Here is an 18806-nt window from a genome sequence, read left to right on the forward strand (position 1 = left end):
AAATTACTAATTTAAATAATATTATGAACACACAGATTGCAAAATAACTACAGTAGCTACAGATTTTTTGTTCAACCTTATAGGTTTACAAAAATAAAATGTTGTAAAGGCTTAATATTGTGAAACATGCTTCAAGCTGTATCTGTGCTATGTCTCACCCTTTTCTCATTCTGTTTTTCTAGTGAAGAAAAGGCAAAGTTGTTGCGAGAGGTGATGGCTAAAATAGACAGCAAAAATGAAGTGTTAGAGTACGTATTTGCCTGCACAGAGCTGGTATAGTTCAAAACCTAATTACATTATGTAAAGAGTTTTCAGAAATTGTAATATTACTCAAACACAGCATTTACTTTAAAATGCTGAGCAGCTTATAAAAAGCTGGAACTTTTTCTCACACCGGTTTCTTTTTAAAATTTATTTAGGATCTTGGCTTCACGGCCAAGCCAACATTTTATTACCTATTCCTAATTACTCTTGAGAAGATGATGGTTTTTGCAAGGTTTGAGAAGGTTTGTAGCTCAGGTTGAGTTTTAGGGTGTAGCTTTGCTCGCTGAGCTGTAGGTTTGATATCCAGACGTTTCATTACCTGGCTAGGTAACATCATCAGTGGTGACCTCCAAGTAAAGCGAAGCTGTTGTCTCCTGCTTTCTATTTATATCTTTCTCCTGGATGGGGTTCCTGGGGTTTGTGGTGATGTCGTTTCTTGATCGTTTTCTGAGGGGTTGATAGATGGTATCTAGATCTATGTGTTTGTTTATGGCGTGCGAGTTTGTTGTCAGAAGAGACACTTAAAATCATCAACAACACCCTCACAGGCATAAAGTTCACCAAGGAGGAAGAAACTGACAACAAACTCGCATTCCTGGACGTCACAGTCGAAAGAAAGGACAACGGAGAACTCCAAACCTGCGTATACAGAAAACCGACAAACACTGACCAAATACTTAACTACACCAGCAACCATTCCAACACACAAATGAAGCTGTATCAGAACACTATTCCAACGAGCCACCACACCTTGCAGCACAGACGAACTTCGAAAAACAGAGGAGAACCACCTATACAACATATTTGAGAAGAACGGATACTCAAAAAAATATGATCCGCGGATTCCTCAAGAACAAACCACGACAAGCAAACCAAACACAGCCAGAACCCTAACCACCTTACCATACATCAAGGAAGTTTCAGAAATGACAGCCAGACTACTAAGACCCCTCGGAATCCTAGTAGCACACAAACCCACCAACACACTCAAACAAAAACTAACAAACTTAGAGGACCCAATACAACCCATGGACAAAACCAACGACATCTACAAAATTCCATTCAAGGACTGCCACAAACACTTCGTAGGACAAACAGGAAGAAAGTTAGCCACCAGGATACACGAACACCAGCTAGCCACAAAAAGACACGACCCTCTCTCCCTTGTAGCCCTAGACACGGATGAAATAAACCCACAATTCGACTGGGACAACACATCTATCCTGGGACAGGCTAAGCAAAGACATGCCTGAGAATTCCCAGAGGCCTGGCACTCCAACCACAACGCAATAAACAAACACAGATCTAGATACCATCTATCAACCCTCAGAAAACGAGCAGGAAATGACATCACCACAAACCCCAGGAACCCCATCCAGGACAAACATATAAATAGAAAGCAGGATACAACAGCTTCGTTTCACTTAGAGGTCGCCACTGATGATGTTACCTAGTCAGGTAATGAAACGTCTGGATATCAAACCTACAGCTCAGCGAGCAAAGCTACACCCTAAAGATGATGGTGCACTGCCGCCTTGAATTGTGATGATTTGGGGGTGCCGGTGTTGGATTGGGGTGTACAAAGTTAAAAATCTCGCAACACCAGGTTACAGTCCAGCTGGTTTATTTGGAAGTGCTAGCTTTTGGAGCGCTGCTCCTTTTTCAGGTGGTGATGAAGGAGCAGCGCTCCGAAAGCTAGTGCTTCCAAATACACCTTTTGGGTTATAACCTGGTGTTGTGTGATTTTTAACTTTTTTAATTGCTATAGTTTGGTAGGTAGACATATTGTGCTGTTAGGAAGGGAGTTCCCAGATTTTGACGTAGCCATAGAAAAGGAGCAATTGGTGTATTTTCACTTCAGGATAGCTAGTGGTGATGTACATAGGTGTTCATGTTCCAATTACCTGCTATTCATGTCCATCCAGATGAAAGTTGTTATGGGTTTAAAAGATGTTGTCTAAGGACTCTTGGTGAATTTCTGCCCAGCATGTTGTAGATGGTACACACTACTGCCACCTTTTAGTAGGTAGTGGAGGGATTGAATGTGGATGTGGTGCTAGTCATCTGGGCTGTTTTGGCTTGGATGATGTCAAACTTTTTGAATGATGTTGGAGCTACATTCATCCAGGCATGTGGAGAGTCCTCCATCACGTTCTTGACTTAGGCTTTGAAGATGGTGGACAAGCTTTCAAGAAAGTGAGTTATTTGCCGTCTCTGATTTACTTTTGTAGACAAAGTGCTCATGTTGCTAAATAAAAATCAAAATAGCTATGGATGCTGTAAATCAAGAACAAAAACAGAAACTGGTGGAAAAGCTTAGGTCTGGCAGCATCTGTGGAGTTAACATTTCAGGTGGAGTGACAGTTCCTCAGAACACAGACCTCCATTTTGAGGAAGGGTCACTCGACCCAAATGTTAACTTTGATTTCTCCCCTCAGGTGCTGCCTGACTTGCTGAGCTTTTCCAGCAATTTGTGTTTGGAGCTTATATGACTAGTATCTCTGGACTGTTAATCCAGAAACCGAGATAATATTCTGGGGGACACGGATTTGAATCCCACCGTGGCATGCGGTGGAATTTGAATTCAATTAAAATATAATCTGGAATTAAGAGTCTAATGATGACCATGAATCCATTGTCAGTTGTTGGAAAAATCCATCTGGTTCACAGATGTTCTTTAGGGAAGAAAACTGCCATCCTTTCCTGGTCTGGCCTACATGTGACTCCAGACCCACAACCATGTGGTTGACTCTTAACTGCCATCTCGGCAATTAAGGATGGGTGACATACTGGCCTAGCCAGAGACACCTTCGTTCTGTGAATGAATAATAAAAAAATAACTGCCATTTCTGATCAATAGTAACTCCTATGATATCAATAGTGGGGGTTTCAGCAATGGTAATGCCATTGAATATCAATGGATGATTAAGATGTGAGTCTCTTGTTGAAGATGGTCATTGCTTGGCACTTGTGTAATGCAAATAATACTTGCCATTTATCAGCTCAAGCCTGGATGTGGTTGAAGTTTTGCTGAATTTGGACTGAATTGTTCCAGTTTCTGAGGAATTGTGAAAGGTGCTGAATATTTTACAATCATCAGTAAGCATTCCCCAATCCTCAATATGATGGAGATACAGTCACTAATGGAGAGGCTAGGATAATACCTTGAGGATCTGCTACAGTGAAGTTCTAGAGCTGAGGTGGCTGGCCTCCAACAAGATGTTGCTCTCTTCCTTTATGTCAGTTATAAGACCATAAGGTGTAGGAGCAGAATTAAACAATTCAGCCCTTCATGTCCACTCTGCTATTCAATCATTACCGATGGCTGATGTTCTCAACCCTATTCTCCTGCCTTCTCCCCATAAACTCTTGATCCCCTTCCAAATCAAGAACCCCTCTATCTTTGTTTTAAATGCACCCAATAACCTGGCCTTCACACCCTCTGCGGCAATGAGGTTAACCAATCTCTGGCTGAAGACATTCCTTCTCATTTCAGTTCTAAACGGTGTAGTCCCTTCATTCTGAAGCTGTGTCCTCTGGTCCTAGTCTTGTCTGCTAGTGCAAACACCTTCTCTGTGGCCATTCTATTCCAGGGTTTTCAGTATTCTGGAAGTTTAAATCAGGAATCCCCCTCATCTTTCTAAACTCCATTGTGTACAGATTCAGAGTTGTCAGCTGCTCTTCATATGATAAACCCATCATCCTCTGTATCATTGTTGTGAATCTCCTCTGGGCCCCCTCCAAAGCCAACACATCTTTCCTCAGGTATTGGGCTCAAAATGCTCACAGTATTCCAAATGTGGTCTGACCAGAGCCTTATGCAACCTCCGCAGTATGTCCCTGCTTCTTGTCCTCTCGAAATGAATGCTTTGTCTATTTAATTGCCAACAGAACCTGCATGATAACCTTAAGAGAATCCTCAACTAGGACTCTCAGGTCCCTTTGTACCTCAGTTTTCTTTCCATCTGCCATTTCTTTGCCCGCTCCTCTAGCCTGTCAAAGTCCTTCTGCATCCTCCCTGTTTCCTTAGCACTGCCTGCCCAGCACCTATCTGTGTCAATTGCAAACCTAATAGCAATACCCTCAATTTCTTCGTCCAGTTCATTAATGTATAAAGTGAATAGTTGTTGTCTCAACATGACTCCTACAGGGCAGGGGGAAGGGGGGGGGGTGGGGGATGGTGTTGGGAGGCAGGGCTCATGCGCTGCAGTCTCCTGAACGAGGAGCAGACTTAACAGGAAACTCTGAGCCCCAGGGGAGAGGCATTGCATTGATTAACCAAATAATCAATTATCTGGACAAAGTAGTGCCCGTCCATCTTGTTCGGATAATCGAGGTTCCTCTGTTCTCCATAATCTTATCCTTTTTTTGTATATATTTATTGGAAAAAGCTTTCACTTTTATTAAAAATACCAAAAGTTCTAAAAGTACAGAAGTACAGAAAAATTGAAATAAAAATATCATTGTAATATGTCACAGTAATGTTGACAATAAACTGCCTGCAATTCTTCAAGATATAGTCGTCTCATTTACTTAAACCAAATTCGCGCACTCAAATTAAATAAAATAACATTAAATAACAATCTACTAAGATTAAATTAGACTACATTGGACTATATGACATTACTCCACTTGTCGCACCTCCATCAAAGCTCCTGTCCATGGGAGCAACAGTTATTAAATCTGAATTAACAACCCCCCCTCAACCCGGTCCCCAGACCACCATATATGGCCCTCCTTGTTGTATAAAGACCCTAATCAGTACCGCGGACAGATCCATGTCTGTAATTTCGGAAGGACCGCCATGTCTTATAAAATTGCCCGGTTATGTGGCACGCTGTACTTGTCATGTAATCTTGAGAGACGTGCTCCGTCACGTGTCTGTGCCACCCTGCAAGACCTGGAGGCTTTTCTGATAGCCAATTCATTATGATGTTCTTCCTCGCACAGTGTGTAAAAATGTTAAATAACCTCTACCCATGCTCACCCAGAGAGGATAGATTCAGTAGTCCCAAAAGAAGGGATACTGGATCCTCTCTAACTTGCATTCCCAGGATCCTGTCTAGCTCATTCACCTATAGCCCCCCAGTATCCGCGAATCTTGTAACAGGACCAATAGCAATGTGTAAGGGTGCCAGTACTGTTTTTACATTTGGGACATTTCGGGTAAGATCCTTTCTTAAACATTGCTAACCTCTCTGGCGCCATATGGGCCCTGTGGAGGATCTTGAATTGTATCGCTTGTGCCTTATTGCATATTGAAATTTTCTTTACATTCCCACATATATCCTCCCATGCTTCCGATGAGATCTCTTCCCTTAACTCCTGATTCCAAATCTCATGGAGTCTCTCCATATTTCCCAAGACATTCCCTCTCTGCAGGTGATATATGGTACTAACTGAGAGCGCGCCGCCCTATTGAAACACTCTTTGTTCTATATCCAACTTGTAGGGCTGGGCTAAGAGCGTAGTCATCTTCTGTATGTAATCTCTAACCTGGAAATATCGGAAAAGGTCCCTATTAGGGATTCCGTATTTCTGACCTAATTGGCTGAAAGACATCAAGACCTCTCCCTCAATTAAATCTCCCAGATAGGAGATTCCTTTACCCTCCCATATTCTGAAGCTGGAGTCTGTTGACCTTGGTCTAAATCCTGGGGATAATCATCCTTAATAATGGACTCTAAAATTTTAACGATGACAGTATTACCAGCCCACAATTTCTTGTCCTTTGCCTGCCTGCGTCTCTTCCTAAACAGTCATGTTATATTAATCTCTGGGACCCTTCCTGGCTCCAGTGATTCCTGAAAGATCCTGCCAATGCCTCTACAATCTCGTCTCTTCTTTAGAACTCTGGGGTGTAGTCCATCTGGTTTGGGTAACTTATCTACGTTCAGACCTTCCAGCTTCCCCAGCACCTTCTCCTTAGTGGTGGCCACTACATTCAACTCTGCCCTCAGACTGTCTTGAATTTCTGATTGCTGCTGGTTTCTTTCACTGTGAAAACTGAATCAAAGTATCTATTCTGTTCCTCCACTATTTCTTTGTTTGCCATTACTACTTCTCCAGGCTCATTTGTCAATGGCCTAATGTCCATTTGTGTCTCTCTCTCTTACCTTGTACATATCTTTTAAAAAAAAAAACTCTCGCAAATGTCTTTTATATTACTAGCTATGCTCCCCAAATAGCAAAGGGTATGCACCATCTTCCCATTAACTCTAGTTATTCTAGGGCTCCTTGATATCATACTTGTCAAATGCAGCCTTGATGTCAAGACTATACATTATCACCTAACCTCTGAAGTTCATCTATTTTATCAGGAGCTGAGTGACCAAGGAGCATCCCAAACTGAGGGTCAATGAACAGGTTAATCATATGTATATGATGTTTGATAACAATATTGATGTCTTCTATTACTTTACTTCAGCTGGGGTGGTAAGTGGCTGGGTTGGATTTTCCTGATTTGCACAAGAACAATTTTTCAAATTACTTGTTAAATGCTGGTGTTGTAGGTATACTGGAATAGCTTGGCTAGGGGTGTGGCATGTTTTGGAGCACATCTTCTGTTCTATTGTCTGAATATTGTCAAGGGCCAGCGTCTTTGCAGTATCAAGTACTTTCAGCCATTTCTTGATACCATGTGAAATGAATGGCTGAAGATTACTATCTATGATGCTAGGGACCTGTAGAGGTGATCCAAATGGGTTATGACTGTTTTAGCACTTTGTACATGGATGTACTGGGATTCCCCCCTGTTGATAAGGATGGGGATATTTGTGGAACCTCCTTTTCCCATGAATTGTTTAATTGTACATAACTGGATTTGGCAGGACTGTACAGCTTAGATCTGATCCTTTAGTTATGTAATCATGTATAAATCTCTATATATTTTACTGCTTATGCTATTTGGCATGCAAGTTTTCCTGTCTTTTAGCTTCCGCAGGGTAACACTTCATTTTTTGATTTGATTTGAGATGTGTGAAATTGAGTATTGATAGGGGAGATAGGATGAAACTTTCTCCTTTGATGGAGAGCATTGACTGGGACATAGATTTAAGGGAATGGGTTAGAGGAGATGTGAGGAAGAAACGTTTTGACCCAGAGAGTGGTGAGAATCTGGAATGCTCTCTAAGGGTGTTGAGGCAGAAACCTTTAAGAAGCTTTAAATTGTTTTGAGCGTGCACTTGTGATGCCAAGTGCTGAAAAGTGAGATTAGAATAGTTAGGAAGTGGTCTTTGACTAGCATGGACATGATGGGCTGAAGAGCCGTTTTCTGTGCTGTAGATCTTTTGTGACAATGGCTCAGACAATAATGATGTTATGCCTTGCAGTTTTGTGCTCACAGAATCATCATAGAATCCCTACAGTGTGGGTATAGGCCATTTGGAACGAAGTCAACATCGAACTTCCGAAGAGTAACCCACCCAGACCCATTCCCTTACTACTTAATATTTCCCCTGACTGATGCGCGTAAGGTCCTAAGAGGTAACTTTTTCAGAGAGGGTGGTGTGTGTCTGGGATGAGCTGTCAGAGGAAGCTGGTACCATTACAGGATTTAAAAGGCATTGGATGTGCATATGAATAGGAAGGGTTTATAAGCATATGGGCCAAGTGCTGGCAAATGGGACTAGATCAGATTAGGATATCTGGTCAGCATGGATGAGTTGGACTGAAGGGTCTGTTTCCGTGCTGTACATCTCTGTGACTGAGTCGTTGTATAAAGAGAACATCTCTTTGTATTTCAGTATACTTGACAGAAACTTCAAAACATATTTTGAACATGCACATCTTACTATTGTGATTTGAAAAAACTGTTTGAAGGTTAACAGAGAATTCTAAATCTACTTTGTCTTGTTTCATTTTGTAACAGGCAGTTCATGGATTCTTTGAGAATTGACCCAGAGTCAGTAGACAATTTAGATATGTATAGTCGTATCCCACCAGTCCTCATGGAAAAGTGTGCAGCACTAAGTGTTCGCCCTGATACTGTGAAAAATTTGGTTCAATCAATGCAAGGTATGTTTCTCTGCAAATATGAACCATCCATCCAGTTCAGTAATTTGTGTGCTATCTTCTTTGGCTGTCTGTTGACATTTCTATGTTTTCAAGGTTCAACATGAGTCATTTTTAATTCTTTTTGACAGAATACTCTGATCTATTTTCTTTGTATGATGCATGAATTTACAAAATAAAAATACTTGCGATGAAAATCATGTCACCTTAGCCACATGTATAGCACATTAACAATTTTTATTCAACAACTTTGTTCTAGTTGGGAATGGCCAACTTAACACAAATTGATTGATTGCACCTGGGACCTTACCTGATCTGTGTTGTGCATTGCAACCAAACTCTACAAATTGATGGAAAAAATTACTGTACTGTTAAAATTTTTCCGCAGTTCTGTCTGGAGTATATACTGATGTTGAGGTATCACTGAGAGAGTTTAAGGATCTTATGGACCAGGATGAACTAGCAGAGCAGAAATTACAAGAGGCCACTGGAAAAAGGGATACAGCAAGTGGAATACCTGAACTCAGCAAGGAGTGGTCCAAGTATATGGAAGTGCATGAGAAAGCCAGCTTCACCAATACTGAGCTGCACAAGGCAATGAATTTACACATCAGTAACTTACGGCTTTTAAGTGGACCCCTAGAAGACCTTCGTGCTGCTTTGCCAACTCCCACTGTCTCTGACGGTATTGAAGTATATTTTCTATATATATGGGTATATAGTTTAGATGTGATAATGTGTTCTCTTTCAGTAATTGTACTACTCACTTATTGTTGCACGTGCTCTTCAACTTGTACTTCACAGTGTCGTTTATTATGTACTCATTTTCACTAGGGTGCAGGTTGACTACCCAGCTGAAGAGTCCTCTGTGCCACACGTGTCCAACTGTTCTTTTTTAACTTGGATATTCTCTGCTTTATTTACTTCTGATTTTTTTTAAACATACCTTCCTATTTGTTTGACCCTTTATTACCAACCCATTCACAAAAGAATAATATGCAATGTATCTGTGGAAAATTTCTTTTGCATAGACACTTTATTTATCCTTTATATCTATATATATTGGTACTCCACATTCAACAGGAAAGCTGCTTCTGAGTAAGAGTTTCCATTCTTCCCTTTTTATGGGCACCTTTGGCCTGTCGTGTAACATTTCACTCCTTGGTTTAAGTTTTCTAACCTGTTAGTTGAGACTGTTGACCTTGTATGGTTCTTGGCATCCCCTCTTTGTGTTCAGTAATGCACTGTGCTTTTGGCCCCGCATCTTAACAGAGGAAAAGGGCATTCTCCAGAACATGAAGCGAATTTTACTGAAGGTTGAGGAAATGAGAGACCAGCGTTCCTCACTCATACAGCAGCTGAGAGATACCATTCAGAAGGATGACATTACTACAACACTCGTTACAACTGACCATTCAGAAATGAAGGTAAGTCAGCAATTGCACCAGCTTGATGTGTAATGACTAAGGCTGTTAGAACAAGTCAAAAATAATATCATAAATTATCTTCACAAGTGTATCTGATGCTAACTGAATCCTGTAGCTTAAGCTGCAACCTTTGTCTAAATTGCTTGTGTCAGATCCAAAAGTCAGATCAAACAAATAGACTGAAATGGTGTATAGTGCTATGGCTGTTTGGGCTACATGTTACAACATAAATTATTATATATTTAGCCCATGTGTTTGTTATCATTATAATTGTGTTTTTACAATTTTTCCTCATGCTCTTGGCCTTTGCACTCAGCCCTTCCTCAGTTGCGTGAAGACTTTACTGTCGAGTAGTTGGTTTGCATTTAGGAAGACAATTTACATTTAGTTACGTGGAAAAGCAAAAATAAAATTGTGATGTATCCAGTTGAATATGTAGTTTTCTTAAGTATCACTGTGTAATTGCAGAAACTTTTCGAAGAACAACTGAAGAAATATGATCAACTGAAAGTTTACATTGATCAAAATCTTGCTGCCCAAGAAAACATCTTGAAGGCTTTGACAGATGCTAATGTCAAGTACGCTGCAGTTAGGAAAATTCTTGCTGAAGCAGAACATAAGTGAGTATATGATCAAAAGAAGGCTGTCTGGTGTTTATTGAAACACGGTGTTTGCACAATGCACCATTTGGTGGTTTATACGAACCAGGAAAGTCCTGTGTTTAATCCCTGATTTGCACAACGATTATAAGCTTTGTTATAATGTGCTTTTGATCTAATGTACTAAATTGCAGTCCCTGATCATTTGGTAACCCTTTTAAGTGGATGGTGGGTGAGAAGAGGATCAAATATACCCGTGAACTTCACCACAATTGAATAGTCCTACAGCAGTTACTTTGTCCTCCAATAGAACTAGCCATTTAGATAAAACATTCGGAAGCTTTGCAGCTACAGTTCAACAAATGTTCCTTCATGAGAAATGAGAAAATTCATGAAGAAAGTGTCTCAATGCTCCCCAAATGTAATTAGCTTGATTTAAAAAAAACTGTTTCAATTGTGTATAAAGTGTCTATAAAAGTCTAGGAATATGTTGTTCAAAATAAAACCTATTTTGCAATCCTATTAAATTCTAACTGAACTGCACCTTTGGGGGCTCATAGAGATTGGTATCTAAAAGGACTGTTGCACTGCACTGGATTAGCTTGAGTTTAGTTTCCAGATAAAGTAAATTACGGCTGACGGTTGGAGAGCTTATTAGTGTGCATAACGGAAAGAGAAAATTAAACTGCTCATTAAGAGGTACCAAAGAGATTGAAAACTACTACCTAATAGTTATCAGTAAAGCAATAGTTTCAGTAAATACAATTTAATGAATCACTTTGCAGATATTTGTGTAGATAAATAGTTTATTTTTCACTACTATGAAAGCTAATAAATTGTATCTGTTAAAACCTTTGTAGCTTAAAATAAGTGCTTTACAGACATTCAGAGCATTAAGTGGTAATTGAGGATTCTTATAGGGTAGCATTCATTAGATCAAGATTGAGGAGATGTTTGAAGATGAGTGAAATAGAGTTTGGAAAGAAGTTCAAGACTTTATGGGTATGCTTGCTGAAGACTTTTTCTACTGATGAATTAGCATCAGGAGGAAGGTTGGAAGAGCAATGGTTGGATACTGAATTGTAGGAATTTACAAATTGTCATTAGAGAAATCTGACAATAAATAGGATTTTAAAGTCAAATGTGCAACAGGAGTGTAGCTAATGGAGGTGAGAATAAGGGTGATTTGTAGACAGACATTATTATTAAAAGAATGTAATTAGTGCAAAATACAACAGATACAGGAAATCTGAAATACCGAAGTGCTGGAGAAACTCCATTCAGCCAGCATCTGTGGAAAGTCAGGAACCTTAAGTAAGAATGCAGTTGGTTTTTCTGTAATGTGAGTTTATTCAACATGAATTGGCTTTAACACAACACAATTGAAGACTTTAGAATTTAATCAACTGTGAATTAAAACAATTTATGAACTCCATGATCAGTAAGACTAATTGACATCCTGATTTAATTCATAAGAGGTATTTGGTATTGCACTTCTGCGTTGTTAGCAAGACTCCCCTCGGGGGAGTCGAGTTTTGGAATAAGATAAGCAGGCCAAACATGTATTATAATTGCACAGATCCCAGGCACTGAATTTTTAATGCAGCTAGAGGACTTCTTGGCATGTGATGCATCTTACTCTGTATAGTTAGCAAACAGAGTGACTTAGATGGTCGGTCGTTTGTGGAGTTCTAAAGTTTTAAGTCTGTCATATTAATGAACATAGTTATTAATCTTCCATAATCTCTGTCAATAAGAACCTAAATCCTTGTTATGTTAGCCCACATAACTAGAACTCTTCAGGGCCACTTATTGGAGAGATTTGAATGATTCAGATTGTTTGACCCAGATTTGTAATGACAGTGTTTAGATGAGAAAAAGCAAAAGTTATTGAATTTGAGACAACATAATGATTACCACCTAGAGGAGGACTGGCAAACTGTTGGAGGAGGTGCACTTACTATAATAAGACAAATGGGAATAGAGCCATGACACACTGAGCTACAGAAAAGAGTTAGATGACTGTAGATATATGGAAATATAGAAAATAGGAGTAAGCTATTCCACTCAAGCCTACTCCACTATTCATTATGATCATGAAGTTCAAAAATTCAATCTTGCCTTCCCCTCACCATATCTCTTGATCCCTTTAGCTACAAGAGCCAAATTTATTTCCTCCTTGAAAACACAATGTTTTGACTTCAACCACTTTCTTTGGCAGTGAATTCCACAGGGTCACCACTGTCTTGAGACATTTCCCCTCCTCTTAGTGGATGGTAAAAAGAAGAGGAGGAGCAAAATACTACATGAAGGTGGTATTCAATGTAGATTCATCCAAACCAATGATGAGTGGGAGAGCAGGCAATGAAAAACACCTGTGTTTACTGTTTCAATGAAATGAAGAGTTGCTTATTGTTTACATAAATAATGTCCATTTGAGTGGGTCCAACTAGGCTATTTTTGATACTGCAGAGACTGTTAGGCTTAAGAACTTTTGTTAAAGTATTGCTTTTTGAATAGTTTTATTCAATTTGATTTGAATGGAGGATGTTGTCATGTATCTGTGTTTGATTAAAGTCAGAATTAACATTTGAGTAATCAGTCACCCATTCCTTTGAAGGTCAAGACTAATCTTAAAGAATTAAGTCTGATACTAGTTAAATAACCATTGTATTCACTGAACAGCAGTAGTTTGCAGGTTTTGTTTTATTGATTTAAAGAATGTGAACATTGTAGTTAAAGTCAGCATTTATTGGCTGTTCTTAATTTCCCTTACTCGGTAGTGAGCCACTTTCTTGAATGTGCTGTGACTTCCTCAGCCATTCTCGGGCAGTTGAGTCAACCAAACTGCTGTGTCCGCAGTCACGTGTAAGTCAGACTAGTAAACTCAGCAAATTTCCTTTCATAAAGAATATCGAGCTAGATGACAATTCAATAGTTTTGTGGTCATCATCACTGAAACCAACTTTTTATTCCAGTTTTGATTTAAACTAACTGAATTTAAGTTCTCCAGCTACAAAACTGGTATTTGAGTTTTAAGTTTTCATTAATACGTCAGGTGTTTATACATCTAATAACATTACCACTATGCTGCAGTTTCCCCATGCAAATACACCACCTAATTGTATACTTGGACAAAAATGTTAGCACTGAGCCTGAAGGTGTGCTGTCACCCTTGTATAAAGGAAAAAAATCTGTAGTCATCAGAAATAAAAACATGTTAGAAATATTCAGTAGGTCAGGTGGAACTGATTAAAGTTGTCAACCTGAAATGTTATCTTTGTTTCTTCATGGATAAAGCCTGACCAGCTGAGAGTTTCCAGGTTTTTTTCTGTATTCATCTTGAACACAAAAGCAGTACGTTGTGGATACTAGGAATCAGAAACCAGAACAAAGAAGTACTGGATAAATTTCAGCAAGTCAGGCAGCATCTGTGAAGGAAACAGAATTAACATTTCATGTAAATGACTTTTTCTTGTTATTATCTTCAGTTTCATTAGACTGCTCATCTCTAAACGTTGGCTAATGCCACTTAAGATTCTGTAGCATTAAGGAAAAGGAAATATTTCTTCTATCCTGACATGACACTAATTTTTTAATTATTGTACTTATGATTTGTGTAAGTAATGCAGAAAAGACATTTGTTGATATTACTGTATTGCTTTGTTAAAATTAACAGCACAAGTTTAAAGCTGATATTTCCGGTTTCTCAGGTGGAATGTTACTATCCAGATGCTAGTAGCATCATATGAAGCTTATGAAGACCTGATGAAGAAGTCCCAAGAAGGAAAAGAGTTCTATGCAGATCTAGAAAACAAAGTAACAAAGCTACTGGATAAAATGAAAGACATCTGCAAATCTCAGGAAGACCAAAGGCAATTCATACTCGAGCAGTAAGCTTGTTTTTCTGCAATTGAGAAACTGAATTGAAAAGTAAAGTCTGTAATTACATGAACAGCATTACATCATGCCTTCCATGTGCTTTTGCTCTTTTGATAACATCACGGTAAGCAATGCTTCAGATCTGTCTTTACGTGATAGCGAGGCAAGGAATAGGGAGAGATATCAGCTAAACACGTGGCTGCAAGGATGGTGCAGGAGGGAGGGTTTCAGGTTTTTGGATAATTGGGGCTCATTCTGGGGAAGGTGGGACTTGTACAAACAGGACGGTCTTCACTTGAACCAGAGGGGTACAAATATCCTGGGTGGGAAATTTGCTGGTGCTATTCGGGTGGGTTTAAACTAGCTCAGCAGGGGGATGGGAACTGGAGATGTAGTTGCAGTGCACAGGAGGATGAGAGTAGGAAGGGCAGGGACAAGATTTCAGGGTCACAGGAATGTGCTGGCAGACAGCAAACTGATTTGAAGCGTGTCTACTTCAATGTCATAAGTATCCAGAATAAGGTAGGTGAGCTTGCAGTATGGATAGGTACCTGGGACTTTGATGTTGTGGCCATTTCAGAGATATGGATAGAGCAGGGTGAGAAATGGATGTTGCAGGTTCCAGGGTTTAGATCTTTAGTTAAAACAGGCAAGGTGGTAAAAGAGGGGGGGGGGGGCGTGGCCTTGTTAGTCAAAGATAGTATAACGGTGGCTGAGAGAAGTTTTGATGAGGACTTGTCTATTGAGGTAGTGTGGGCTGAGGTTAGAAACAGGAGAGGAGGGGCCACACTGCTTGGAGTTTTTTATAGGCCTCCGCAGAGTTCCATGGAGGTGGAGGAGAGGATTAGCAAAATTATTCTGAGTAGGAGTGAAAGGAACAGGGTGTTCATTATGAGGGACTTTAACTTCCCCAACATTGACTGGAAATGTTATAGCTCTAGTATGTCGGATGGATCAGTTTTTGTTCAATGTGTGCAGGAGGGTTTCCGGAAACAGTATGTCAAAGGGCTGACAAGAGGAGAGGCCACACTGGATCTGGTGCTTGGTAATGAACCAGGCCAGGTGTTTGATTTAGTTGTAGGTGAGCACTTTGGAGAGAGTGACCATAGTTCAGTTACGTTTAGTTTAGCGATGGAACATCCCACAGGTCAAGAGTTATCGATGGGGCAAGAGCAATTATAATATGATTAGGCAAGCAGTAGGATGCATAGAATGGGGTAGCAAAATGCAGGGGATGCAGACATTCGAAATGTGGAGCTGGTTTAAGGAATAGATATTGCATGTCCTTGATAGGTATGTCCCTGTCAGGCAGGGAGGAAGGGATAAGGTAAGGGAACCGTGGTTTACTACAGAAATTGCATCTCTTAAGAAGGAGGATGCTCATATGTTGATGAGGCAAGATGGTACAGATGAGGCAGTGGAGAGTTACAGATCAGCTAGGAAGGATTTAAAGAGGGAGTTAAGAAGAGCAAAGAGAGGACACGAGCAGTCTTTAGCAAATAGAATAAAGGAGAGCTCTAAAGCTTTCTGTAGGTATGTGAGGAATAAAAGGGTGATTAGGGTAGGAATAGGGCCAGTCAAAGACAGAAGTGGGAAGTTGAATGTGGACCCTGTAGAGATCGGAGAGGTGCTAAATGAACATTTCTCATCGGTGTTCACTCAGGAAAAGGAGAATATTGTGGAGGAGAAGAATGAGGTATGAGATATTAGACTAGAAAAGATCGAGGTTAGTTACGCACAGGTGTTATCAATTCTAGAAGGAGTGAAAGTAGACCAGTCCCCAGGACCGGATGGGATTTATCCGAAGATTCTCTAGGAAGCTAGGGAGGAGATAGCAGAGCTGTTGGCTTTGATATTTGAGTCATCATTGTCTACAGGTTTAGTACTTGAGGACTGGAGGATTGCAAATGTTGTCATTGTTCAAGAAGGGCAGCCGAGGTGACCCAGGTAATTATAGACCAGTGAGCCTTACTTCTGTTGTAGGAGAGATTTTGGAAAGGATTATAAGAAATAAGATTTATAATCATCTAGCAAGCAACAATTTGATTTTAGATAGTCAACATGGTTTCGTCAAGGGCAGGTCTTGTCTCACAAACCTCATTGAGTTTTTTGAGAAGGTGACCAAGCATGTAGATGAGGGTAGGGCAGTTGACATGGTATACATGGAGTTCAGTAAAGCCTTTGATAAGGTTCCACATGGTAGGTTGTTGGAGAAAATGCAGAGGCATGGAATTGAGGGTGATTTAGCAGTTTGGATTAGAAACTGGCTTTCTGAAAGAAGGCAGTGAATGGTGGTTGATGGAAAATATTTAGCCTGGAGTCCGGTTACTAGTGGTGTGCCACAAGGATCTGTTTTGGGACCACTGCTGTTGTCATTTATAAAAATGACATAGACACAGGCATAAGTGGATGGATTAGTAAATTTGCAGACAACACTAAAGTCGGTGGAGTAGTGGACAGTTTGGAAGAATGTTACAGGTTGCAGGGAGACTTGGATAAACTGCAGAGTTATGCTGAGAGGTGGCAAATGGAGTTCAATGCAGCTAAATGTGAGGTGATGCACTTTGGGAAGAATAACAGGAAGGCAGAGTACTGGGTCAATGGGAAGATTCTTGATAGTGTTGATGTGCAGAGGGATCTTGGCATCCATGTGCATAGATCCCTGAAAGTTGCCACCCAGGTGGATAGTGCTGTTAAGAAATCATATGGTGTGTTAGGTTTCATTGGAAGAGGGATTGAGTTCCGGAACCACAATATCATGCTGCAATGATACAAAATACTGGTGCGGCCACACTTGGAATATTGTGTACAGTTCTGATCGCCCCATTACTGGAAGGATATGGAAGCATTGGAAAAGGTGCAGAGGAGATTTACCAGGATGTTGCCTGGTCTGGAGGGAAGGTCTTATGAGGAAAGGCTGAGAGACTTGGGTCTGTTCTCATTAGAAAGAAGGCTAAGAGGGGATTTGATAGAGACATACAAGATGATCAGAGGATTAGATAGGGTAGACAGTGAAATCCTATTTCCTAGGATGATGTCAGCTTGTACGAGAGGGCATAACTACAAATTGAGGGGTGATAGATTTAAGACAGATGTCAGAGGAAAGTTCTTTATGTAGAGAGTGGTAAGGGCGTGGAATGCTCTACTTGCTAATGTAGTCAACTCAGCCACATTCGGGAGATTTAAACAATCCTTAGATAAGCACATGGATGATTTTGGGCTAGTGTAGGGGGACGAGCTGAGAATATTTCACAGGTCGGCGCAACATCGAGGGCCGAAGAGCCTGTTCTGCGCTGTATTGTTCTATATGCTGTTTAGTATATGAAATAGTTTTTGATTAATTTCTTCTTCTCAAACCTGATCCGTCAGTGTTTTTGATTTTCTTTTTATATTCTTCGTTGTGTGAGCTCGAGAGAGAGTGTCACCGAGGTACTTGGATGTGGAAAAATTCTATAAAACAGATTCTATATACCATAAAACTATTTACAGTTATTTAACCGTAGTGTGCAAACTATCGTGACTATAACTATCGTGACTATGTCTCTCGTCCTGTAAAGTGCACATTGATCTTAGAGTCAGAGCTCTAACCCATCTGTGCCAAACAGATATTCTAAGTTAGTCTAGTCCCATTCATGTTTAGTCTATATTCCTCTAAACCTTTTCTATTCATGTACCCATCTAGTTGCCTTTTAAACGTAATTGAACCAGCCTTTGCTAATTTCCCTGGAAGCTGATTGCATTCACACACCATCGGTGTGAAAACGTTGCTCCTTAGTCCTTTTTAAATCTTTCCCCTCAACTTAAATCTATAGCCTATAGTTGTGGACACACCTACGCTAAGAAAAAGACCTTAACTATTCACCCTCATGATTTTATAAACCTCTAACTTCACCCCTCAGCCTCCAGTGTTCCAGGGAAATAGCCCTGGACTATTCAGCCTCAAACTTGTAGCTCAAATCTTCCAACCCTGGCAACATCCTTGTAAATCTTTTCTGAACCCCTTTAGGTTTCACAACATCTTTCCTAGAGCAGGGAGATCAGAATTGATTGCAGTATTCCAAAAGTGGCCTAACTAATGTCCTGTACAGCTGCAACATAAAATCCTACTCAATGCACTGGGCAATAAAGGCGTGTGTACCAAATGCCACCTTCACTATCCAGTCTACCTGCGACTCCACTTGCAAGGAACTCTGAACCTGCATCCCAAGCATACGGCAATACTCCAGGACCCTACCATTAAATGTATAAGCCCTGCCTTAATTTGCCTGACCAAAATGCAACGCCCCCACGTTTATCTAAATTAAATTCCATCTGCCATCCATCAGCCTATCTGATCCCATTGTATTCTGAGGTAATCATGTCCGTTACACCACCAATTTTGGTGTTATGTGCAAAAGTACTAACCATTTCTGCGAATGATAAAAAGCAGTGGACTTAGCACGGATTCTTGTGGCGCACTGCTAGTCACAAGCCTCCAATCGAGAAAACAAACCTACACCACCACTGTCTGTCTCCTACCTTCAAGCCAACTTCGTATCCAAATGGCTGGCTCTCTCTGGATTCCTTGTGATATAACCTTGCTAACCAGTCTTGTGGAATGCCTTGAAGTCCATATAGATAA

General features: G+C 40.3%; 1 protein-coding gene across 1 annotated transcript in view; it reads left to right on the forward strand.

The window, feature by feature from the left end:
• ptpn23a (protein tyrosine phosphatase, non-receptor type 23, a) overlaps window positions 1–18806 on the forward strand; it is a 94871-nt gene that overhangs the window by 49031 nt on the left and 27034 nt on the right. The window contains exons 14-19 of the mRNA XM_043687916.1: window positions 183–248; window positions 8135–8280; window positions 8666–8962; window positions 9550–9704; window positions 10173–10324; window positions 14017–14196. Coding sequence (XP_043543851.1) covers window positions 183–248; window positions 8135–8280; window positions 8666–8962; window positions 9550–9704; window positions 10173–10324; window positions 14017–14196 — 996 coding nt within the window. The remainder of the gene's footprint in view (window positions 1–182; window positions 249–8134; window positions 8281–8665; window positions 8963–9549; window positions 9705–10172; window positions 10325–14016; window positions 14197–18806) is intronic.

This window comes from Chiloscyllium plagiosum, chromosome 4, assembly GCF_004010195.1.
Source record: "Chiloscyllium plagiosum isolate BGI_BamShark_2017 chromosome 4, ASM401019v2, whole genome shotgun sequence".
Classification (NCBI taxonomy): Eukaryota; Metazoa; Chordata; class Chondrichthyes; order Orectolobiformes; family Hemiscylliidae; genus Chiloscyllium; species Chiloscyllium plagiosum.